This window comes from Pocillopora damicornis, chromosome 2 (assembly GCF_964200805.1).
Source record: "Pocillopora damicornis chromosome 2, jaPocDami1.2, whole genome shotgun sequence".
Taxonomy (NCBI): Eukaryota; Metazoa; Cnidaria; class Anthozoa; order Scleractinia; family Pocilloporidae; genus Pocillopora; species Pocillopora damicornis.
Window position 1 is genome coordinate 34,427,177 of NC_142671.1, and position 25,523 is coordinate 34,452,699.

At 37.5% G+C, this 25,523-nt stretch overlaps 3 protein-coding genes across 3 annotated transcripts; 1 reads left to right on the forward strand and 2 right to left on the reverse strand.

Moving 5' to 3' along the window:
* The first annotated feature begins 341 nt into the window (after window positions 1-341).
* LOC113670030 (max dimerization protein 1) lies at window positions 342-8,898 on the forward strand. The gene is made up of 5 exons (XM_027186111.2): window positions 342-693; window positions 781-847; window positions 1,588-1,620; window positions 2,461-2,575; window positions 6,979-8,898. Exons 1-5 carry the CDS (start codon window positions 633-635, stop codon window positions 7,264-7,266), a joined length of 564 nt encoding a protein of 187 aa, XP_027041912.2. The 5' UTR covers window positions 342-632; the 3' UTR covers window positions 7,267-8,898.
* A 1,142-nt stretch (window positions 8,899-10,040) lies between these two features.
* Window positions 10,041-17,708, reverse strand: LOC113670086 (uncharacterized). Its single transcript, XM_027186173.2, has 10 exons — window positions 17,531-17,708; window positions 17,343-17,433; window positions 15,470-15,614; window positions 14,907-14,951; window positions 14,013-14,108; window positions 13,141-13,195; window positions 12,948-13,006; window positions 12,445-12,504; window positions 11,712-11,766; window positions 10,041-10,314 (listed from the first exon to the last, which is right to left on the reverse strand). The coding sequence occupies exons 1-10, from the start codon at window positions 17,577-17,579 to the stop codon at window positions 10,226-10,228; spliced, it is 744 nt and encodes a 247-aa protein (XP_027041974.2). The 5' UTR covers window positions 17,580-17,708; the 3' UTR covers window positions 10,041-10,225.
* Window positions 17,709-20,801: 3,093 nt separating this feature from the next.
* Window positions 20,802-25,166, reverse strand: LOC113670088 (uncharacterized). Its single transcript, XM_089196884.1, has 6 exons — window positions 24,925-25,166; window positions 24,693-24,758; window positions 24,247-24,429; window positions 24,008-24,109; window positions 23,401-23,596; window positions 20,802-21,943 (listed from the first exon to the last, which is right to left on the reverse strand). Exons 1-6 carry the CDS (start codon window positions 24,925-24,927, stop codon window positions 21,714-21,716), a joined length of 780 nt encoding a protein of 259 aa, XP_089053010.1. The 5' UTR covers window positions 24,928-25,166; the 3' UTR covers window positions 20,802-21,713.
* Between the last annotated feature and the right edge of the window lie 357 nt (window positions 25,167-25,523).

Here is a 25,523-nt window from a genome sequence, read left to right on the forward strand (position 1 = left end):
TCGTTCGATTTGCGTAATAGTACAGTGTGGGCGAAAATTGCGGACGATGATTTTTACGTGTTCAAGCAGGCCCACCGGACAAACGTAAACTCAATTTCTCCCTCCCCGCCCTAATCAAGCTTAGTCAATGTGCCGTGAGCCGTAACTCAAACAACCTTCCACCGCCTTAACTTATTTACCGAATATATCATTGCCCCTCTAGAATAATGAAATACAGGGTATCTTGCATATGTTTATTTTGTAGAAATTCTTGCACCTGATAAGACGATCAACAAAATATTTCCTTACTTCTGCACACCCATGTGAAAGCTGTCATTATTTTTGTGTTAGCTTTCGAGTTGTCATAAAAGTTTGTCCCACGTGGAACACTGAATCCTGCGCCATGTGAATTTACACGTTATGTTTTTTCTCCTCTGATTGGTTCGCTTCCAGCCCTTTGCTCCCTCGTGATTTTTTCATTGTCATTCGACCAATAAGATTTCATAATTGGCGTGTGATTTCCATGACGTTTGGGCGCGTGACACATATCTTGTTTTCATTTTGATAATATTTACCATCCGTGTACAGCACATGCAGAGAAAAATTTCTCTCGTGAATTTCGCTCTTGGCTCGCTGAGGAATTCGCTCCGACAATGGCAATGAATATCGAACAGCTTCTAGAAGCTGCTAAAATCATCGAACAAAGAGATGAAGGTAGGTTTTTCTTGTTTTTCAGAGAAAATTCGTGGCACATGTTGTTCTCACGCCCCGCTAATGTCCTCTTTCCACCCTAAACTACAGCGAAGAAGCAGAGCCAGGCGTCTGTCAAACGCGAGAGAAAGCCAACGAAACGTTCACCGAGCTACAGGTAAGCATTTCAAAGAGTTTTCGTCGTAGATTTTAGAGCAGTAGTTTCATTTCGACGCCTTTTGCCACGTTGCATGCGATGTGTTGAAATTGTTGTGCTTGAGATTATGGCGCCCAATGTTTTGTTCAGTGTACCTTATGTACACAGCAGATGCGAAGTACTTTAACGACCTTTGCTATCTTTTGAGACATCGAGAGTTTTGTTGATCGCGTTTGGGGCTATGATCAAGAACTTGAAACTAACATGTGTTGTAAATTTGCTCTCAAAAACGTGCCTGAAATGTATCGCTGAAATAAGCATCTTCGTCTGCGCTCGACTCAGCGAAAGCGGACATTTACAATCTCATGCTCCGGGTATTCCCCGAGACCTGTACGGCGTGGGTTCATCTTCACCTCAGTTTCGGTATATCGCATGTTTGTCAGCGATGTGCCATACCAGTAATCTCTGGGCAATGTCCATAAAGTGTGGGTTTGCATTTTCGTGAGGAGTACCGCTCACGGCTTTGCTTTATGTCCCTTCAACCTCAGCAACCTTCATGTATGTTTTATAAACACCGCAGTTGTCCATCGCAGAACTTTATTCTGTCGTTCTGTCAAGGCATTTTCTCCTATATTCTGGTATTATTACGGCTAGCCTTGTACTATATTAGGCTTTTTACCCATGTCACATTGCTAATGAGGAGCTTTTGTCTCTTTTTTCCACCTTTTCGCTTTCTATGCAACCACTGTCAATGCTACCAGCCGTACGACACATAACCAGTTAGAGAAAAACCGGTAAGTACACAAGACCTACCACTTAACCTAGAATACGCTTTTACCAGCAAGTATGTTAATTCGGAAGGCAAAGGATTTTGAAGAGGAATTAATGTATTTTTCTGTTCAGAAAAGTTCGGCAGGAGGTTTCCGTTCAACAAATGTTCCTATCCTTTGCCACGTGGCTCACCAAAACAACAGAATACACGTGCGAATTGCATACCAACTTGAATACGTATGCACGCGTGAAACGGTTTGCTTTTTCTTTTAAAAGGAAAATTTGATCCTGCAGTGGTCTCGGTGAAAAATGCGAATAAGTTTGGTTCTCGATCGAGCCCTATCCGGGCACAGTAAGTAGTGTTTTGGTCAACGGGGGCAGATGTCCTCGCTGGTTTTGAGCGCGAAAAAAACTTTGCTACTGGCTCCTCGTGAATGTTTATGCCAGACTGCAATTATTTTGCCTGGTACCCGTCTGAAAAAATTTTCCGCCCCTTGCGTCAGTAAATTGTGACAATTAGTAAACTAAATCAGTCGATGCCTTTGGGTTCTTAGCGAAAGGGTTGCGTGTGATTTGCGTTCCTCATTACGAGTGGTTTACCAAGGCCTTTTGAAACTACCGCAAACGAGTTATTCTTTTCTTTCCTCTTTTTTGTGCCGGTGAAATAAAAAAAAATCACGCCACACTTGACCTGTCGCAAAACTCGCCGCTGTGTGTCTAGAGGCTAGTTTTCGTGGGCGTTCATGTTTAGAAACACTAGGAAACCATTGTTTACGCTCCCAATCGCAAGTTTCATTAGCTCGAAGATAGAACCTTGTGGTAACGCATTTTATCTCAACGTTGTGGTTTTTTTTTTGTTACAGACGGGCCCATCTTAGGGACTGCCTTGAGCTACTGAAAGAATTAGTTCCTTCGCCACCTGAACATCAAAAAGCTACAACGCTGGCGTTACTGCAGAGTGCTCAGCAGTATATACAGGTAAACAGAACACTTTCGTCTATTCCTTTTCACATCACAACCGTGTCATTATGACCAAGGAATTCGGTTCGCAAGTATGCCCAGTATAAGATAAAAACTTGAAATTCGCAACAATCGCTTCTTATTAAGCTCCAAACAAACCCGTTTGGATAAGCTATGGCTTTGCCAAATGCAAATCTGTGATGTTTGTAAGCTCCTGAATCAAAAAGTGTTGTAGCAGATGTTTTCTATTGAATAGGGGAAAACCCGAAAATATCCTTTCCAAAATTAATCTGCAACTCTCTGCTTTTCGTAGGTTCGTTACAATTATATTCTTAGCCACTTTTTTCTTATTTTAAAACGCCATAGAAGTTGGCATAACTGAGATCTCCCTGATTTTTTGGTTTTTATTTTTTTTCGAATGGAATATTTTATGTTGGCACTGTTCAAATATTCCTCGCATGCAAATTATTTGACAGAAGATTTCCCTGTAGTCATAGTTTTAAATTTTCTTGGGAAATGCAAAATCCTGGGAAGTGGAGAATATAAAATCTGTGTTAGTTTTATGATTACCTAGCCAGAAATCAGGAATAGATTCAAGGGAGAATAATCTTGAAACATCTGTTGTGGAGATCATTTTCAGTCAGTAAGCTGGCTTTACAATGAGTGGCAATTATTAATAGAACATGTTGTGTTCTTCTTTGATTATAAAGAGGCCTTTGAGTATGTGAGGAAAGAAAAATCTACAGTGTGCATCATTTCAGAATGTGTATACCTTTTCATGCCCAGAATTCAGCTCTGAAGCCATTTTTAGCCACAAATATGACTTGTGAACCATAAAGTTAATTGTGTCCTGTTAACCAATGCAGAGTCTACCTAAGGGATAATTTTATTTAAGATGTACATCTTTACTTCCATCTCTTATATTCTCAGAGAATAATGTGCATTCGTTTTGCAATCACAGCATTGTTGCTTTTCTGAAATATTTTGATGTGATATTTTGTCTAGCTGCTCTGGTTAAACTATGCTGGAAATTTCTGTGCGCATGTGTTCAGGGTGTGCCCACCTGAGGGTCAAGAGCCCTGCAGGCAGCTCTTTCAGGCTCACAGTGTTGGTGTATAGTTTAGGGCTGCTAATTTGTGAAAAATTCCAGGTGTAAAGCTGTAGGAATTGTAATTAATCTTAGTTTTGAAATTTTGATGGGGCCAGGTGACAAACAAACAGAAAAGAAAAGAGTAAAAACTCAAAAAATGTCTTAAAACCTGAGAACCTTTTCAAACTAAGCAAAGGAGAAAAGGCAAGTTGACTTCTTATTTTGTTGTGCAATATTCAAGGTTGTTGACTTCATAATGGAATCTTTTTCAACATAACCTTTCGTGTGGAAGTGTGTTTTGGGTCTGGTAGTAGGTGGCCTAACGTACTTTGCATATCATAGCACAACAAAGAATACATTAACATGTCTTTTAAAAATTAAAAACATTTCATTTCTGTAAGTGTTGTTGTGTGCTGAATTCTTTAGTCAGCATTGCTTTTCTACCTGACAACGAAATCTTTCCATTCAGTTCATTGCCTTGCTAAATTGACAAATTGTTTGTGGACAACTTGAGAGCCAGAGGGAGGGTATTTTTCCAACCAAGTTTCTATTTTCTGCCACCTTAGCATCTTAGTTGTAGGGGAGGCATTGTAATCTGCATTTAGAAAATATATTAGTGAGAATAGATGGTCATTTGTCAAGTGAGAAAATTCAAGTTGTTTTCAAGGCTTGTAGTTGGTGAAGAAGTGACTGTTCAGCTTTTGTCCGTTCTCTAGAGTTGAACAATCTGCCAAGGGCTTGTTTAGTGTTACAACAAACCTGGTATTGGGTTAAAAGGGACATTTTGAATTTGCATGCAAAAAGGAAACCCTGGAGGCCATTATCTTTGGAATATTATTTATATTGATGCTGATATTGGATTAGGAGCACCACTCACATGATCCACATGTTTCTGTAATTTCCTATTTCTTGAACATATCTGCAGCTTGATTTTATCTCTGACAGGGTGTAAGTTTGTGGCAGAAAATGCCCAGCTTGTTTTTTTATCAAGTCTGAGCAGCTTCAAGCACTTTGCTCGTTGTGCAGCTGTGTACATGATTTCCCTTCAACGAGATTTGACATTAGAAAATCATGAGATATTTGAATGTAATATGACACTCATTCCCTGTTTTGCATTAAGTACTCCAACCTCTGCCTTGTGTAAACTTTGAACTTCAACAGTATTGTTCAACTATCAATGTACTTTTCCCTTCAACAAGAAATGACATCAGAAAATCATGTGAAATTTGAATGTCATATGACTAGTACTTTCCATTTTGCCTTTCAATGTTCCTACCTTGCCTCATGCGAAGTTTGAGCCTTAAAGAGCTACTAAACATGTTTGTATCATGAAATATTGTTTTGAACTTGAAAGGAAATTTAAGAATTCATGGAGGAAATTTCTGCCCAACTAAAATGCCTCTATATCTTTCACCCTTTAACTCTCAAATCAAATTTGTACTTCTCCTAGATGTCAACCATAAAATTCTTGTGTTTGTTCAGAGAAGTTAGTATTGGATCAACTTATTATCCCCAAATTGATATTTTTCTTGTATTTTTCTTTATTCTCATCACTTATCTGGTTGACATTGTATTGATACTGTAAGGAGAAACTCTTTCTTGGTCACTCATGGGAGTGAAAGGGTTAAGAGGCACTAAACATGTTTGCATCATGAAATATTGTTTTGACCTTAAAGCAAAATTTAAGAATTCATGGAGGAAATTTCTGCCTCATTAAAATGCCTTCATCTCTTTAAATAAACCTAGTAGTACTGAAATGTTGGTATGGACAAAAAAAGAATGTATACATTCATGGAGCCAAAATTTAAGGAACATTTTAAAAAATTTAGAATAATCTTAACTTTCAAAGGGAGATGTAAATCTTGCTTTCTTTAAAAAGATTTTTAGGGAGAACCTAAATGTAAATTTTTTATTTGTTTTATTTAAATTTTGTGCCATGTTTCCCAATTTTTTTTTTCATGGACATTTGCACACTCTGATATGTTATCTCTAGTACACCAGTGTATGTTCTGCAAAATAGACATAATAACTGTTTTCAATTTGATGTGGAACAGTGGGATATTTTCTTTATTGCTGAGCACAGGAAATACTTTTGAATCTACAGCTCTGTAGGTACTTCTGTCCACTAAAAATATGTCAGCTCTTTTTAATAAAACTCTTGTTTCTCTAATGGATAAGAAGGGTTTATGTATTTTACAAAATTAGATTTAAGTGAAGCATGAAATCTTGCTTTGCCAAATGTAATGAAGACTTTATTTCTTTTGTTCGGTTGGGAATTATGTTTCATTCTGCTGCTGTCTGCAGTTTTTGAAAAAAGCATGTGGTGTTAATTGTACTCTGAAAAGTGTTTCTAAGCTAGTGCTCTGTCAGAAATTATATATTTTTTCTCGCTCAGGGTATAAAATGCTAAGATAATATTCCATTGACTTCATGCTGTCATTTGATTAATATTTTGGTGATATGGGTGTTTATTTTTTCTGTGAAGTTACAACTGCAATCAGTATATTTTTCCTTAGGAAAATTAGAAAAAAAAGGATGTTAAAATCTGCAGCTGTTTGTAAGGAAGAAGGGAAAATTCAAGTTTGAAAGGATGGTTTACCAGTGTCTGTGCTGTTTAGAGACACACTGAAAACCAAATTTTTTTTATGAAGTTTATTGGTGAAATTTAATGTACAGCATATCAAGGCACTAAAATCTATTCAGCCATTGTTTTCTGAAGATAGAAATCATTTGCAAGAGTTGATTAACATTTTTAATTTGGTGAATGTTTATAAACTTGATTGACAAACCTGTGTTGTCCTTAGACTGGAATCTTTCCCTATTATTTCCATTTTTGACAATCAAACTGTGAATTTAATAAAGTAATTATGAATGGCTGGGTGTTTGCACAAGATACATACTGTGTTTTACAAATCACTTGAATTTGCATAACAACAAAATTTTTAATGAAAAAAGGAGGAAGATCTTTTTTTTTTAAATGCACTCATATGTTTGATTGTAGTGGAAATGAAAAAAATTGATGAATTTATTTATTGTTTACATCATGCTGAGATTTGTAATTAGATATATTAGAGAAGAGATTTTTTTTTGGATGCCCTTTGAATTTGAGGAAAGATTTGCCAAAAACAAGAACTCTAGTTTGAAATGTATTGTGTTGTCACAATGTGACTAATGCCACTTAATTGCCTATGAATTAACATTTAAATTGAAAAATAGACAAAACTTGAATCATGACATACCTTTCCTTTTGTCTGTTAGTGATGTTATTAATTTTTGGAGATTGACTGTGTAATTGTTATTGCAGTAATTTGTTTCTGTATTGTGTTTGTAGGTTTTACAAGTGACAGAGAAAGAGGCGATAGACACTAAGAGGAAGCTTGCCCAAGAGAGATATGACCTTCAAAGAAGGTTAGCCCTCCTTCGCGGTGACAAGGCAGTCCCAGGGGCAAAGAGGCCGCGGCACTCTGAAGGCGATTCCTCCACAAGTGGCGAGGAAATTGATGTGGAAAATGACGAGGAAGCTGGTTATGCCAGTAGTGAGTCAGATGATCGTTTTAGTACCGGGAGCAGTGTGGGAAGTGATGGGGGTTTAACTGCAAACTCGAGGAGAGTTAAATAGTTAAATTACAGGCATGATTTTCAATGATCATATTTGATTCATGTCTCCTAGAATCCTGTTTTAGTTGGTGCTTCATGCACCTTTGTGGCTTACATAATAATTCATTTGGGAATACAGCTGGGTAGAGCATTGGGAGGAGAGGGGAGGGGGGAGACAGTACAATTGTAGTGAGACAAATTTACTAAAGTTAAGGTTAATCGTGTATAAATATGGTCAGACATAAGCATTTACTGCTCTTGCTTTTTGCGCAAGTTTAAAAACACTGCCCTGAGCTTTCAACACTGAAATTAGGTTAAAATCTAGGCCCTCATAATTATCTGATAGTTGCAGTTTTGCATGTTAAAAAGCTTCCTTTTTGGAGAGGTCTTCTTTCTTAAAAATTTGTATCAAAAGTTTGGTTTGGCTTCTTTCAACTGGTGCTGAGCTCACAGACTGTTTAAAGTATTTCCACGAAGGTTTATGCAAAATAACTCCAGCACATAATATCACTATTCAATCGACAACCATCTCATTTCTTAACATGGGATGTCAAACATTTGAGCATAGAATAATTTATGGTTTACAAGATGTAAATAGAAAAATTGTGTAGGAGTTGAACTTATCCAACCATCAAACTGTCCATCCAAAGGAGAGAGATACTACTATCAAATAATTTCCAAACAATCACTATTAAATTATTATGGTGTGATGGATGCTTTCTGCTCAAATTCCAGTAAATTAGTTGTTTGTGACTAAAAAAAATCTTCCTGTAGGAAGTAGTTAATCAAGGTGATATCTTAAAGACCAGCTGCCTTGAAATGACGTCAAAATTATGAAACTCTAAGGCAACATAGTGATTATTGACACAGCTTGTAACTTTTGAAAACTGGTAAAACATCTGTGCTAAGTTTCAGGTTAACTTCCAAGCAACGTTCATTGATCAGTCAATTTCCTTTGTGTGGCAAAATTACCAAAGTTGTTTTATGTACCTATTAGTTCAACCTTTTCTTTCACTTTAAGTAACTATTCCTTGGTTAAACCACATCTTGAAGCAATCCCTTGTTTGCATCAATAGAGGTGGCATTAAATGGTTTAAGAGCACATGAACACAGACATCAATAATGCAACTTTCTTGCATTTGTATGTTATTGCATACCCATAAACATTTCTCTTCTGGCAAAATCATTATGCAATTGTTGCAACTAGAATTCAGGAATACACAGTCTTGTGGGTATTAGAAACTCTTTCTTTCTAAAGGGTTCTCAGCTGTGTTGATTCTCAGTACTATTTCCTAGTTCAAAATCTTGGCTTAAAAAAAATTCCCTAAAAATTCTGTAGATAATTGTAAATTTTACTCTCCTCTGTAAATGCTCCAGGGTTAATTACCAAATATTATATATTAACTAAGTATCTCTATTTATGATGTGGGGTCTTGGTGAACTGAAAGGCAGATAAAAGATGCCCATGTCCAGCATTCAATCACTTTTCCGTCTATGTAACTAATAATCTTGGATGGTGGTTCTTGTATTTTTAATGTGATCTGTATATAATGTGTATTTTTGAACCAAGAAAAATGTACCTAAAATGACATTTTTATAAATTATTATTGGCAGAGTTTTAAGGAATAGTAAAACATGTTTTGAACATCTTAAACCTCTTGTCTCTTGCTTTATGCTACAATAAGGATGATGAAATGGGTGGGGGAAGGTTAACTAAACCTTTTACACTTTAACATCAGTATGCATATTCTCCATACTGTTCTCTATACATTTCCTGAAAGACTGACAAGGAGATTTTGTTTAAAAATCAAGAGCTTTATAAGTTGGTGATCATTTTCTTGATTCTTGTGACCTAAATGTGTGATTCAGGGGTGATATTATAAGGAGAAATTAGACACAGGTCACCCCTAGGGGTCAAAGGGTCAAATCAAGTGTCCAATAGTTGTAGTTTTGTTATTTACCAAGCAGGAGGACTGTACAGCAGCAAAGAAAAGAAACTGTTCTTGAGGTCTTGAGTTCAGCCTTGGGCTTTACTTGGGACCATTAGCACAGTCTATATCTAATGAAATTAGGGTGAATTATTAGATTGGTACATTTACTTAATTGAAGAGCATTACCCTGAGACAAAAAAAAACCACTAAAATTTAGACAAGTATGTGTGGTCTTCTGGGATAGAAAAACGACTTTGAACACCACTAATCTGACATTTGATCTAGACTTTGTCTTTGTGTATTTATTGTTATAAAGGTGTTGAACACAAAACTTTGGTTGGTGTTTCAACTGAGAACTGAAGGTTGAGTAGCTATGCTATTCACAAGCAATCATATGCAAGTCTAAAACATGTGCTTATGTGGTAATTTAGTATTAAACCCAAAGCTGAAATTTTGAGCATTAGCCCTTCATCAGAGCAAATGGAGGGATTGTGGGTTGTGTGTGTGTTTATGTGCACAAAATGGAGCTATGCTATTGGTGGGAATGTGGTGATCAGAAAACAGGGATAAATTAGTTGAATGAAAAGTGCACCTTGATACCATGGGAATTAAGAAAGCTGATTTGAAAGACAAATTTTTGGTCTAGAGTTTTGCAGCTTTCCAAACTGACTAAATGTAAAGAAAGGCTGCAAACTACCATATGCTGCTTTGAGTGAATAGGGAGATTTAAAGTCTCTGTCGACTGGTTTGGATACATCCTTTGTCATTTCCATGCTTGCATGGTTGGACAATTGTGTTCCTATTGGCTTTTGACTCCAAAATGGAACTAGGTGATAATTAAAGATGCAAAGATGATTCACACAAGTGATAGGAACTGTAGTTTAATGCAACAAAGCAACCTTGAGAAAAAAAAAATCAAGATACTGTACACAAATACAAACAATACCATTTGCTTTTAAAAGCTCCTACTAGAATTTGTTATAAATTATTGATCTTGGGCAGAGTTTGTCTCCAGAGAGGTCACAATGTCTCAGTTGCTTGCTTCAATCCTTACATTGCACTTTGAGAAATTTTATCAGGATCTATGATGTGTTTTGTTAAATACTTCATCATTCCAAATGTTTGTATCCTCTTGCGACCTGGAATAAAAGATGGTTTTAGAGAGACAACTAACAGACCAAGTTGAAGAGTGTATTTTTTCATATATAGTTTTCACAAATACCCAAATCCTATTATTAAACCCTTTGACATCAAGACAAGATTCAGATTTAACTCTGTACACCGTGATATTGTCAGGAGAAATTAGATGCTAGTCACTCTTAGAGGTTAATGGGTTAAGTTCTCCTCCTAATTTCAGTACATAATTCTACAAGCAAGTTGGAAGAATTCACAACCTAAGTTACTTGAGGATCTTATGTTGCCATAGCACTACATTCTCATAATTAATTTAAAATGCAATGTATCACAGCCAGATGGGAGAATTCCTGAATAAATCAGTTTACTGGGGTTTGGGGAAAGAAAACTACCAATGAGACATCTATTTAAGCAATGGTTCTGTCAGTAATTCAAAAGCCTCTAGCTTTGTCTCGCTACATTGACTGCTGGCATCATAGCTTATGACTGACACTAAAAGTGAGAATTAACTAAATTAACCTTGCTGCTGTAGGTGGTTCAATTAACCTTTAAACTCCCAAGATCTGATTTTGATTTCTCCCCTCTAGCTACTACACATTTCCTTGTAAATAAATTGCAAGAATTTGGTGTTAGATCAAGACTACTAACTTCCCCTTGATAAGTTTGATTATTCTTGTGGATGTTATAGGGAGAAGTTACATGTTAATCAATTATAGGAGTTAAAGGGTTAAGAGCACAGTGGACTGATGTTGTAAGGTCAAAGGTTCATGTCCCAGGCTAAAGAAAAAGGGTCTTAAGGCCTGTTTACATGAAAGTGGCAGACCCCAGGTGGGTGAGGTGACTTGCCTGGGTGTGGTAACCTGCCAGTCTGCATAATCTCTTATTTCATTTTATTTTTATTGCATTTACATGATAGGTGGGGTAACCCATCCAGGTGGAATCCCTGGTCTGCAGTGTAGGGTAACCCTGCCAGCCATGGCTGCAATTTGCCATGTAAATGTCTCAAGGTGGGGTAAACCACTTGGCTACACTTGCATTCACCCTGGAATCCCAGGGTAGTCAGATTGTATGTAAACACAGGCTATTTTTTTTGCCACAGCTGGGCAGGTTACCTCGCCCGCCTTGGGCCACCCAGCTTCATGTAAACAGGACCTTAAAGTAACAAGGAAAAATGCAAAACTATAGGCTCTGTCAGTGCTAAAGAACACTTGCATTTGCTGCCATGAATAGGGTGCAAAATTTACAGTATTCTGGTTTTTATTCTGGCCATGTCTTTTGGAGCTTGAATTTCACCTCATCCGGCATCTTTCTACCATGGAAAGACTGTTCAATAAAAACAACAATCACATATACCAGGTACAATTGTTGACAATCTGCCACAACCCTAAGTTTACATACATACCAAACACTTGTTGCAGTTGTTCATCGCATAGCGTAAATCTTTTATTTTTAGGATCCTGAAAAAAGAGTACACAAGTTACTGTAGAGTACATGAAAATAAAATTATTTAGTCAAACTTTTTGCTGTGATGAAGGGCAAACACTCACAACTTCAGCTTAGAAACTCTACATGATGGCCAATTCACATTATCATCTCACTCTCAGTTGATAAAACCAAATTATCTTTGGGTTGTAATAATATATATGAAAAAATTACACATGTCTGATTGGCTGAAAACAAGTGCATTTTTCATGTAACACAAGTGATAATTACAAATGGCATGCACACTTTGAAAATTTTGTCACTCTTGACTTTCTGTGATGCATTTTTCATGTAAATTATAAACAATTATCAACATAGAGAAAGATATATTGGTCTTGTCACGAGTGTGGGACAAAGAAAAAATTCCAAGTCTCCACAAGGAATCGAACCTCAGACCTTCGGATCCTGCATACTGCTAGGATCAGCAATGTCGATAGTGTCATGTTTGTAGACAGAAGTAACAACATGATTTCTTTTGCCCTTCAGGGTCATGCAATTTTGTTGTCATTGAAAAATTTACTCCTGATTATTAACACCAAATTGCACCCATAATCATGTTGTTACCTGTATTAATATCCCCTACAACACAGAACTGCAATTTCTTCAGAAAATTTCTGCTTTTCTGAGAACAGCTTTCATTATGCATTCATTACCTCTAGTTTTCTTTCCTTAATAATTTCCCACATTTTCTTCACAACATCACTTCTGGTCATCTAGGGAAACAAGTGTGATGAAATATACAATTAACAAAACATATCTATTTCAAAATGATAAAACTGAAACTTAGTGTTGTTTTGTCCACTACTAGAAAAAAAAAAAGTTATGTTGCCGCAAGATCTGAGTTTGTAATACATTATCAATCAGTTGGGTAAAAAAAGAATTTATGAGCTTTATAGAAGGAAAGGAAAATTTAAAACAGGAAATTAGCCATTTTCCATATAGCTGCCTCTTCTGAAATTAATTTACTAGTATGATACAAATTATTGCCGAACATCTTTATATGTATTGCATTTGACAAGTGTTTCAAGTCATTTTATTCAGTAGTTGAGCTGCCAATAGAACAGTATCACTCTAAGTTTCTCATCAGTTTACATACAGACTCAAAGAGAGACTAAAACCTGGCATGCAGATTTAACAATTTCTTCATTTCAATCACCTTTTCTTCACCTACAACTTCTGCAAGTTGTGGCGACAACACCATTATCCTTTTAAACCCTGGAAGTAAACAGAGAAATGAAGAGTCAGCTTCCATCGTATGTTTTGTGTAAAGACTTTCAGTTTAATTTGCCAAAAGATGAGCACAGGAATATGTAAGCACTATTTCTTCTACAAAATCAAATCATTTTCACCTGTCAATCCACCACTTTCTTTGGGTTTCTTGGCTTTTGCTTTCTTTCTCCTTTCCTAAAAGTTAAATTGCACATACATATAGTTTTACAAATTAGTTTTAGAAACACACTTGACAGTTTTTCCTTTGTGAGGTGGAAAACTGCTAACAATACCAACTGAGAACACAAATCCTTTCCATTATGCTGTAAATTCTTTCACTCCCAGAGGTGATTAACATGTTACTTCTCCCAATAATATCCAAAAATTCTCCAGCAAAGGAGTATTGAGAAAACCCAGCTTATCATGCAGAAGTAAGTGTTATCTTGATCTGATAGCAAATTCTCATAACCAATTTGCAAGGAAATGTCTAGCAGCTAGAGGGGAGAATTAACAGTCAGATCATCATTGCAATAGGCCAAACATCTGTTACATGAGTGAAGATTAGGCTACTATTCAAATCTAAAAGTTTACTGATACAGCATCTGTGTTAAAAATTGGAAAATCTTTAGTTTTAGTCTTATTGCTTTTGCTTAGAATTTATTTTCGTCAGACTGTGCCACAGCTTGACATATAAAAATTTGCAAGAGCACCGTTTGATAATAATTCCTTTACACAATCATTTAGCCCTTTTCTCCCTGTGAATAAAAAGCATTTAATTTTTTCAAACAAAATCACCCCTGAATCAAATATAAAGGATGTAAGAATAATAAAATGAACTGATTGCAAACTCAAGCTCTTGATAGTTTGACAAATTCTCTTTGTAAGCATCACAAGGAATCTGCAGGTACATGTATAGATGAGCAGTCTGGAGAACTTGCCTACTGATGTTAGGGTGTAAAGGGCTGAACATACTTCTTGGGGCAAATTAAATTGGAATCAAGCACAAACTCACCACTGGTCTCTTTGCAGTGTGTCTTCTTGATCGCAAATTCTTCTCATCTTCATGAAGCTTGCGTGCCAGTTCTTCATCATCTAAAACATGAGTTTCCTGAAGAAAAGAAAAAAGGTGTCATCTACAACACTCAACTGCCTGATTATTTTTCTGTTGAAATTTTACAGTTAACCCTTTAACTCCCAGATCAAATTTGTCATTCTCCTTACTGTCAACCATAAAATTCTTTTGATGTTAGTTCAGAGAATCTAGTGTTGGACCAACTAATTAACCCCAGATTGATATATTTCTTTATTCTCATCACTTATCTGGTTGATATTGTATTGATATTGTAAGGAGAAATTCTGTTTTGGTCACTCATGGGAGTTAAAGGGTTAAAGAAGGTCTGGAGATCTCAACATTGTCTTGTATCATTCCATCTGGTATCATATTAGTAAAATTGATGGTAAGCTTCAAAATTCAACAACAGTACTGTATTTCCTTGAATAAGCACTGAGGTACTTGCTTAAAATTTTGGCTGGAAGCAGGGGTGCTTATTTGAAGGATGGGGCTTCATCAAGATGGATGCTTATAAAGAAACTGTTAGCCTGTACCAATTCCATTGTAGTTAATGCTTATTCAAGGAAATACCACATGTTACTTAATTCAAAATATTCACATCATCATCATCATCATTACCACTGCCATCATCACTTTTACTGGACTTCTAGTCAAAGGCAAAATATAAACTTTTCAAAAATAATTCTAATACTTTGAACCTGACAAAATGATAGAAAAGAGCTCTATAGATGGAGATAAAACAAACAGCAAGAATCTACCAGAACCAAATGCCAAATTAATTCAAAAGCTGGTAACAAAAATAGTTTGAATAATACATTTCTCTAAAAATGTTACCTTATTGCTAACCCTTTTCTTTTTCTTTGGTGATGGTTCATCATCCTAAGACATGAAAAATTATAATCAACAATTATTTTAACAAATATATAACACAGAGTTGTAATTACAGGCTTCATGGTTCCCTAACCCTACCCTGGGTGCAAATTTGAAAGTTTCTTTTTCTGAAGTCATTAATGATGGATGGGAAAAGTTCCAATTAAAGTTCACTGTATTACTTAAAAAATTTAAATTTTAGTATATCTCACAAAAAGATTGGCCTAGCTACAATTCACTTACCAATTAGTTGACAGAGTCCTATTTATCTGTAAAATAACACTCCGGTCTCTCCCACTCTCTAAATTATTGGCCAGAGCCAAGGGAATGGCAAGGGAATATCAAAGGGATGCAAAAGTTGGTGATTCCATGTTTTGTTGCTGTATAGGATGGCTAAAAAATGTACAAAGTTTTAAAATGCATGTGCTGTGCTGTTATTTTGCTTGTTAGATCTTCTGTTTTGCTATGTTCTTGTTGCCGTTGCGGTCGTGTTTTTCATACAGTCCCTATTGCAAACACTCTTATACCTCTAATGATTCCTCATCTTCCTTGTCATCCTCTTCCTGTGTCACTCCATTTATTTCAGAGGTTCCATTTTCCTGTTCTTTGTCACCTTCTACTTCTCTTGACTTTTCAATCATATCCATCAACATTGCGTCAATTTCCTTTTTCCTACAGAAAATGTATTTTGACATTTGCAAGGGAACCAGTAAGCTCATGAGCCACTTCATCTTGGATAAATCCACAAGGTTTATGATAATTCTAGATCAATGTCACTCAGCATCTGAGAAACTGTGAGCCTACCCCTTCCCTAACCCAACACTTACTGTAGCTTGTTATCAGTTGACTGTGGTTGTGCTAGGGGAGGGGTAGGTGATCTGTCCCTCAGATACAGACTTTAAACGGCAATTTCTCACAAATTCAAAACCTAACCATTGCCCCACTTAGTTGACATTACAAGGGAGACACATTAGGAGAAAAAAATCACTGTATCATACAGCCAGACCTCACCAAAAAAAAGTATAACTGATTTTGCATAATGTCATATGAAGATAAATTTTTGTCACAATGACACGATTTTAACAAAAATTATCCATGTCACACAAGGTGAAATTTTTTCTGCAACTTGCTCTCGCCATGTATTGCAGTCACTTTTTAAAGAGAATTCCCATTTGTTGCCAAGACATGTACCTGCTACTTGTTGCCATGCCTTATTTCACACAATAATAACTCCACTATATATGCAACATGGAGCTTAAACATTGTAGGATGCATATCTTGAGAAAAGATACCATATTTTAACCATTCGACTCCCAAGATCTCCTTTTTAATTCTCCCCTCTAGCTGCTACACATTTCCTTGTAAATAAGTTATAAGAATTTGGTGCTACATCAAGATAGCAGCTTCTACCTGATAAGTTTCAATATTCTCATTCCCTGTTTGCTGAATATTGTATGGATATTATAGGGAGAAGTTTCATGTTCATCACTTCGGGGAGTAAAAGGGTTAAATTAAAAAATAACTTACAGTACAACAAAGAAACATTTTTTCGATAAATGGTGCATAGTGGATGAACCAAGGTATAGGCTTTATACAGTGAAACATTTAGAAAACCCAAAACCCATTAAGAATGGCTGAAAATATTATTTTTGCCTCAAACATTCCAACAATGATTGGAATTGATTTTAATAGCCATATTATAATGTCTGATTAAAAGTTCTGATTTTGGTGAAAGTGAATGACAACTCTCCAGCTATGCAGAAAAGTTTAACCGCATGATGAAAGCGAGAAAAAGAATTAATCAGGATTTATGAAGTAGTAAATTTATTCTTAATTCCTACAAGTATCGTTTTTATATCAAATCAACAAAAAAATATAAGCTTGTTTACAATAAGAAATCAAATAAAATTATTTTCAAACGGTGAACGAAGGACCGATAGTTGTCGAGTCTCGTATGGATGGAGCGTTAATTGTAGAATTATTTGACTTAGAAATCAACTAATTTGAAAAATTATCAATAGTTAAAAATGCAATCAAAGCTTAACCATTGATCCCGACGGAATCTGATACGATTTTATGAATTATCGAGTTGAGGTTTTACCGAATAAATTTTGCTTATCTTCAGTTTTATTCTCCAGTTTATCACGTCTCTGGGCTACAGTTTTATGGGAGAAGAATCAATTCATACCTTAGGGACCTTAAAGCTTTTAACTGGGAAAAATATCAGAATACTTTGGGCGGTCATCAAGTCATCATTAAGTTGCATGACGAATAATTCCCCTGCGGAACAACACGTGTTTGGCTCAAACTAGATACTTTATTTTTTTCCTCGCCATAGTTTCTTCTGTGTAAACAACTAAAGCAAATTGAAGCTAAAATCAATCGTGTTTTCACACTCACCGGGCAAGAAAGCTCACGCCAAACTTATCTTCCAGTTGACGGCGAACAATTCTCGACGTTAGCTGAGAGAGTTCACCATCGCGTAAAATGTCTAGAAATCAAGATATGAGGGAGCTTAAACCCTTAATTGTTATGACTGTGTAAATTCTTCGACATAAGCTTTCGTTTGCGTAGATAGGATTGAATACCTGCCAAAGCAGACTTGATTTCAGCATCCGATGGTTCGACGGCCATCATGTTTGTTGTTGTGCCATGTGCAACGAGCCAGCAAATAATCGCAGCCGCGATCAGCGGATGATAGGATCTACAATTAGTACCAAGGAGAGGTAGTTGAGAAGTGATTACTGTAGCGAGCTGTTTAGGAATCATGTGGCCCACTTTGGCCAACTTGCGGATAAAATAATCAAGAAATGGATGTTTTTTAATTTGCTACTAGTCTTGTAGCATGCAAGGTTGTTCTTATGTCACAATGCTTTATTTGTCCGCTTTTGTTGAACACGCACAACAAACACATACGTTTGCCTATTCCAAAGAACATACATGTTGGAAGCTTGATGGCTCATATAACAACAAAAGGTGTTTTAATATTCTCCTTTCTCCATGGGAGACGTCGGAGGCGTGTTAAAAGTATGGAATCTTTTGCTCACTTTCCGACCATAGGTTTTCAAAAGGACCTGAGGCTCATGTCTACGTTTGTAAAATGAAAAAACGAAATTTTGGTCTGTATGTCATTAGAAACTAAAATTATTTTTTATTTACGAAAACTTGGTAATCAAAATCTGTATGTTTGTATGCTAGCTACCTCACGCCGCTATAGTTGTCTATAAAATTACAGTTTTTTATTTAAATCGTGCAATCGTTGAGTCGTTTAAGGGTGCATTCATTATATCCATGATTTTTTGCGAAATTCAGCGTTGTTGATGATCGTTTCAAATTTAACAAGATATGTGTCACGTGCCCAAACGTCATGGAAATCACACGTCAATTCTGAAGTGTTATTGGTCCAATGACGATGAAAAAATCACGAGGGACCGAAGGGCTGGAAGCGAACCAATCAGAGGAGAAAAAACAGAGCGTGTAAATTCACATAGCGCAGGATTCAGTGTTCCACGTGGAGCGAACTTTTTATGGCAACTCGAAAGCCAACACAAAAACTAGTATGAGCTTTGCACATTTGGCTAGCTTTCAAGCTACAGAGTTCGTGGACCGGCCCACTCCGAAAACGCTCGACATCATTTTGTATGTGAGATGAGCGTATAAGACAGGAATCTTTTCAAAGCGGTCCTCACAAAACACAGCATTCTGAAAATTAGGTTGCTTACGAAGAGCGAGCACATGACAACACAAGTTGTCGCACTCTCATTCCCATTTTCCGCGGCTTACGCAAGGAACGCCTGGGACCATGATCCCCCTTTTGGCGTTAAAACTCGGGCTTTCCTACGGAAATACGAGTAAAAACGAATTTTCAGAATGGCTACGGGGCAGTAAATATGACTCCTGACGGACCAAAATTGTTAAGGGATATGCTCTGTTCCAAGAGAAACAAGCTGTTCCTATTACTATTCCTATCTGGTCCTCTTTACCCACTGTTCCTCTGGTCCTTTGTACCCACTAGTCCTCTGTACCCACTGTTCCACTGGTTCTCTGTACCCACTGTTCCACTGGTCCTCTGTGCCCACTGTTCCTCTGGTCCTTTTTTTCCCACTGTTCCACTGGTCCTCTGTGCCCACAGTTCCTTTAGTCCTCTGTACCCACTGTTCCACTGGTCCTCTGTACCTCCTGCTCCACTGGTCCTCTGTACCCACTGTTCCTCTGGTCCTTTGTACCCACTAGTCCTCTGTACCCACTGTTCCACTGGTCCTCTGTACCCACTGCTCCACTGGTCCTTTGTACCCACTGTTCCACTGGTCCTCTGCTCCCATTGTGCCACTGGTCCACGGTGCCCACTGTTCCTATGGTCCTTTATGCGCATTGTTCACTGATCCTCTGTTCCTACTTTTTCACTATGCTACTAATTCTCTGTGCCCTCTGTTTCTTTGGTCCTCTGTGCCCACTGTTCACTGATCCTCTGTACCCACTCACTTTACCCTTCTGCTACACCTATCTGTTAATTATTAGTTATTTCAGAACCCGGTATATGAGAGACTACCCTGATCATTGGATGAAGGACAGTTGAATTTGAGCTATGAACGGAATCACTTGACCAATGGATAACTCTACAATGCGCACGGCGACACACTGGGTGAGCCGGAAAGCAAAAGGCAGTCGATCGTTAAAAGGTGTTGATCGCTTGAGCGACTCCTGCAATTCGCTTGCGCTTTTAAATCTTCTAATCTGAAAGCTAAGCTGTTATTAGGATATCCTTTGGCCTTTAATGACTTCCGTTTGCGATGTGATATTAAGGGTTAGTTTTAGGGTGTCATTTCCCCATCTGTATGTTCTTGAGGTTTGGTAAAGCCGGATGAGATTGTGTCACAAAAGGTAATATTTTCATGTGTGCGCGCTATTTTCTTTTTTTTTAAGTATCAGTCTCTCCCGCAGAAAATAACTCCAGAGAAAAGTTTGTCCAAACCTTATTCTTAGTATTCTCTCTTCCTTAAGCATATTTGAAACTCTGTACGTTTTTTGATAAACGTTGAACGCGACGAATTTGGTATTAGGAGGCGTAAGGCTTCTCCTTTCGCGAATCCCGTGTTCACGCCTTTGGTGTATGACGTGGAAAATAGTTCGTGTATTAGAAGGTCGCTGCCTCTATGGAATGCGTTTGCATGTCAAGGGACGATTCCCCGTTAAATACAACGTTCTGTCACCTAAGCCAAATCTATTGTTCCAGTGACGGCAAAGAAATTAGTTAAATTCAAGGGAACGTCAGGAAATAAACTCCGAGCATTGCGTGACGTGACTAGATATCCGCTTCACGGGGAAGCCGGGCTGATAGGGGAGACTAGTTAAAATTGGGCTCCACACAATTAGGAAGTCTCGTTAAAATTTCTTGATTTTCACGAACTGCCACCGATATCCTCACTAGTTCCTAACACTCCAAGTATATATTGTTCTACGCGTTTTATGATTTAAACTGTTACTTATTTAGTTCTTCTTTTCAGCTCTCATTTAGCATCTACAGTAGTTAATCGTGAAATGCGAGTTTAATGGAATGGTTGTGTGACTTCGCGGTAATAGCAGACCATAATTATCAAACCATTGAATTTTTCAGGGAAGAGAAGCTAGGCCAAATATTTTAAGACAAAAATCGACTCGAGCGAGGACGAAACGCCGAAATCGAAAATGGTGGTTACTTTCGTAACCTCTTTGCCTTAAAGAGTAAAAAACTTGCTTCATCTCTTTAGAGAGTAGAACACAACAAAACAAGCTTTTCACACTTTTCCATAATATCGATGGCCCTTTCAACCTTCCGCTGGAAGTAACTTTTTGGGAATTACTAGTCAAAAGACAAGCGTCTTTCTTAATCAGGTTCTTTAATCTCGCAATACATCAAATGAGTTCTCCTGAGCAAATTTAAGTAATATCAGCATCTAATTAACAAATAGATTCCAAGTTGCCGTGCGTCTGTTCAGTAATAGATCACAGATGACGTCAAAATGTGGTAAGAACAAAAAAGTGGCACACTAAGCGCAGATCTATTACTGAACAGACGCATGGCAACTTGGAATCTATTTGTTTTATATAATAAAGAATTAAAAAAAAGTTTTAACGATGACGTCATCTATGCGTCTGTCCTCCAATAATAGATTATAAGTGAGAACCAATCAGGATGCGTGCATAACTGAACTTATTATATAACACAAAACACAAGCACCGTTTGTGCACAAGCCAAAGTGAATAACATATAGATTACCAACTACTTCCTAAAAAAAAAGGACTTAAAAGATCAGCTAAAGGACTCAGACAAGGAAAGACCACGACCCTTTTTACACCCTGACATCACTATGCATATTCTCCATACTGTTCTACATACATTTCCAAGAGTGCTGACATAGAGAATTTGTTTTACAATCAAGAGCTCCATTCTCATAACTTTAATGCGCGATTCAGGGGTAAATTTAAGTTGTAAGGAGAAATTAGATGCAAGTCACTTGTAGAGTTAAAGGGTTAATGATGGTCTAAGCTCGTTTGTTTGAATAGACTGAATAGGCATTACCAAGTTGGGTCCTTGAAAAGCCGAGGCTGGATTCTTGGTTAAATTCTTCTGAACTTACAAAAGTAATGAAAAATGTTATCGCCGAGAAGCGAACTGGAGTCAAGAAAGCAAATCGGTGCTTATTGCGAAGTCAAAGATGAATTAAACATGATTTGAAAGAGGCTTGTTTTAAAGACAAATATCGACGACAGTTCCCTTCCTGTGCCAGGACTTTATGGGCAGCGAAACTGGTAGCAGATTATAGAGTCATACTGATGATCCCACTTTGTGTCATCACATTTAATACCTCTTTTGTAAAAATCCAAGCTGCATGTTAACCACCATGTACAGTGCCGACCTCTGATCTTGTAGTCTAACAGCCAAACGTGGGGGTCGCAACCAGAGGGAAAAGATTTTGAGCAAAGAGGTGCAAAGTTCGCTATTGAAGGAGGAGCACCTCTGGCTGTTGAAATGAAGTAAAAAGTAAAAAAAATGTACAGAACACTCTTAAACATGTTTGTATCTAACTAAGGTGTATGTCTATTTTTACTGCTCTTCCTTCACCTACCTAACAAAGCTCATTGGTCGGACGAAACACCAAAAAATAAACTAATATCGAGATTCTTCGGAAGGCACTCTAAAACTCTGATACCACTACTTCATCGGATCGGGGAAATTAAGTCTTGCCCACAATACATGACCAGTTAACAAAGATAACAAAAGCAATGAAGACACGGAAACTAAGCTTAGCTAAGCAAAAACGAACCAAGAGAATTACGAAAAATTGTAAGCAATTAATAATCATCGTGTTCATTTTTCTAAGGCACTACACTTACACTTCAACACTAATAGGAGAAGAAAGGTTCGCCTTCATAAACTGTAAAAAGGGGAAGATTATCGGCATGATTTTTATATTTGTTAAAAGCAGACAAAACGAGAGTGCTGCCTATTAATTTATGCGTCAAACAATTCGAAGCTTCAACATCCCCTCTCCCTAGGCATTTAAACAATTAAAGATTAGTTTGTTCAAATTTCCGTCCCACGGGGCTAAAAATGTCTTCAAATGCCCTACGCAAGTGCTAGATTTGATAATCAATTTTTCTGTGAAAGGCAAAATTACTTTGTGACTGTGACTTTCTACTCATTGACCGAGCTTTAAAAACTTGACCTTTTTGACCTTTTCTTCTAAGCCATTCGCTCGCGAAAGAAAGACAAAACACGTGTACTCCGCTGGAACTTCAAATTCCCCACCCGCCCCCCGGGGAGGGGGGGGGATGTTGAAGCTTCGAATTAATCGGTGCATTATCTCATTTGACCTGCGGATAAAAATCAAGTCAAGAAAGGATCCTTACGGGTGAAATGTAATTTAAATAATTGCAGAGAAGAAACCTGAAATTATAATAGTAAAAATGAAAAAGACAGGCTTCGACGGGATATAAATCCGTGCTTTCCAAACACTAGCTGGGTGTCACCACCAAATGACTTAGGAAGCTACACGTTGAGAGCGATCGAGAGAAGTTTAGAGAGTTCTTTTTTTCTTTTCTGAAATTGCAGTCCACCTTTCTTGACAACATAGATTTCATTGATAATTGAACTTTTTTCAACGACGCTTGTCATAAACGATGGTAACTTCCTGGTTTCAGTCGGCTCTTGCCTTATGAACTCTCACTATTACGGACACTAAGTCCCCTCCCACCCCCCCCCCTCTCCCCGAGGGTGTCCACAATAACGGGAGTCGACTGTATTCCGATGATATCCTTTCAAATGCCGCCATCACCTGAAGCACTTCAGCAATGAAGTGGAAAAGTTTACGTTCTGCAATTCATAGGCACTGAATGTTGTGAGACAAACGATTGATCCTTCATTTATGATCACAATCGCGATAAACAAAACACACATCCTTTGGAATAATTCATTTACCTCTACGAGTGCCTCTGTCGTCGCCATCGCCCTCATCAGCAGTAACTAGTTCAACTTTTTTTACACGATAGATTGGAAAACCTGGATCACAGAATTTTTGGATTTCTTCTCTAAGAGGCTCGTCGACTTTCTCTGTCACGACCCAGTAGTCTCCCACTATGTTATGATTTTGCGGAGAAGGAGGAGTATCAAAAACCTAAGAATGTTTCGATACGACAGGTCAAAGAAGAGAATATTCACCACATAATTATTACAAAGCTTTCAGCTTCAGTCATCAGATGTTAAAAAACCCAAATACAATCGAAGCTGTATTAAGCGTTCACCCCGGTTGACCCCTAAAAACAGGTTCCACAGAATAGGGTTATTATAATAGACGCCAGTTCATGCCATGATTGACACAAAGTCTCTCAAAAATACTACTTAGGTGGATTAAATGCTATTTGAAAGATTACCCTTAGTTTTTTTCAAGTGGTTCCTCTCTAAGTGACGGTGACCACGGCCGCTAGCGGAATTGACTGCTTGGTAGAAGTGAAAATCACAGTTATTACAAGGTGACCGTTGATCTTTCTCTTCCAAAATTGACATTTCCTAGTTATAATTCACTTACCTCTCTCAACGCAGTCTGTAGGTTACTTCGTTTAGGTAATTTGTCCGGCAGTGTTCCAAGATAGCAAACACCGTCTCTGTCAACGCGCCGAAGGAACTCGTTCTACAACGCATCCGTAAAATACCAGTCATGTGGTAAACTTATCCAGCAGTCAAACGAACAAAAAGTACACATAGCGTATTATAGCTTTTTCAAGACTGAGTAAAACTAAATGGAAACTAAATGACTTAAAAACTTACAGTTTTGAAATCCACTAAATAGTCAGCGGCCGCAGTTCGGTTATCTTGGTTATTAGCTGGAACGTGAAAATACTCTAGATCTCTTCCCTCGTCTGTCTCTGATTCTTTTGTTTCACTCTCCATTGGGTGAGGATTGTACTCCTTTGCCAAAATTCTCTCATCCATTGTTTTCCCATTTGGAATCTGTAAAACATTGTAAATAATTACTGGTGGTTTCCCAAAGCGATTAGTACTCTGACCAATTCCCGACGTAGTTTCGTAAAGGCAAAAGCGACGGTAAACTCTGGTTCCCAGTCGCTCGCCATTTAAACGAGTCTTAAGCTAAGAATGGAGAGTTTTTTTTCAATCTCTCTGAGGAGAAATGACACTTGAAAAATCACTGGAAAGCACTAAACCAAAATGGTCGTTCTGTTTTGACCGTTTCATAACATAGAATAAACGCTTACCACTGAAGCAATTGCTTGTGTAACGCAGAGAACCAGAAACATCGCCACAACAGCTGTTGAAAGTTTCTAAAAAAAATTAATCAAGAAAACTAAAAATAAGCTACATGATATACTTTCACTGATTTGCTGGCAAAAGGAAAGAGATGTTCAGAGGATAAAAACCAATTTTTTTTATAACATAGCACTTTTTAAAACTTTCAGCCACCTCGCACTACAATGGTTACGTGCCTACCATGTTTGAAGTCAGCTGAAGATTTATACTGTCCTCTGTGTTCTGTAGTTTCGATCCCTGAACTTTTAATTTCTAGAGATGATTTCTCTCTTATAAACGCTTAGAACAAGGAATTAATCTGAGAATAGAAAAGGTGGTAAACAACCTCTGTATCTGAAGGTTGTTTTGGCTGAAGCGCGGTGAGTCACGTTCGCCTGGGTTTGATCGATTACAGCCCGGCCGCTTGAGAGAAAAAAAAAACCAAAGACCAAAGCTGTTCTCGAAAGCCTAACGGCTTTTCTTAAGTGATAATAAAAAATCTACTTCCTCTTTTCTTTAATATTCACCATCTGTAGCTTTTATAATGTGCAACAATAAGCCCAAGCTCCAGCTGTGAGTTGATCATCTTGCGTGTTTAAAACGTCATGGCGAACGGTTACTTTGTTTGCAATGAGGCCATTTTAAGCAAGTTATCCATTTCTAGGTTTCTTACCCGTAACTCGCTAAAATGGCCTCGTTTCAAAAAAGTAAGCGGTCAGACAACAAGCGATGCATTTTAGAAGTAACGTGAGGTATTTTTATCGAGAATTTGACAGTATTTTCCTTCCTCGGAGCAGTCC

What these genes read in the sequence shown, in the direction of transcription:
- LOC113670030 (XM_027186111.2), top strand. Translation starts at nt 633, where the DNA reads ATGGCAATGAATATCGAACAGCTTCTAGAAGCTGCTAAAATCATCGAA. An exon ending in AACCAGTTAGAGAAAAACCG is followed by an intron (nt 1,621 to 2,460) that starts GTAAGTACACAA and finishes TTTTTGTTACAG; the next exon opens with ACGGGCCCATCTTAGGGACT. An exon ending in GTGCTCAGCAGTATATACAG is followed by an intron (nt 2,576 to 6,978) that starts GTAAACAGAACA and finishes TTGTGTTTGTAG; the next exon opens with GTTTTACAAGTGACAGAGAA.
- LOC113670086 (XM_027186173.2), bottom strand. Translation starts at nt 17,579, where the DNA reads ATGATGGCCGTCGAACCATCGGATGCTGAAATCAAGTCTGCTTTGGCA. An exon ending in GGCGTGAGCTTTCTTGCCCG is followed by an intron (nt 15,615 to 17,342) that starts GTGAGTGTGAAA and finishes CATTTTCTGTAG; the next exon opens with GAAAAAGGAAATTGACGCAA. An exon ending in AAGTTGTAGGTGAAGAAAAG is followed by an intron (nt 12,505 to 12,947) that starts GTGATTGAAATG and finishes TTGTTTCCCTAG; the next exon opens with ATGACCAGAAGTGATGTTGT.
- LOC113670088 (XM_089196884.1), bottom strand. An exon ending in ATTTAGTGGATTTCAAAACT is followed by an intron (nt 24,110 to 24,246) that starts GTAAGTTTTTAA and finishes GATGCGTTGTAG; the next exon opens with AACGAGTTCCTTCGGCGCGT. An exon ending in TACAGACTGCGTTGAGAGAG is followed by an intron (nt 23,597 to 24,007) that starts GTAAGTGAATTA and finishes AAACATTCTTAG; the next exon opens with GTTTTTGATACTCCTCCTTC.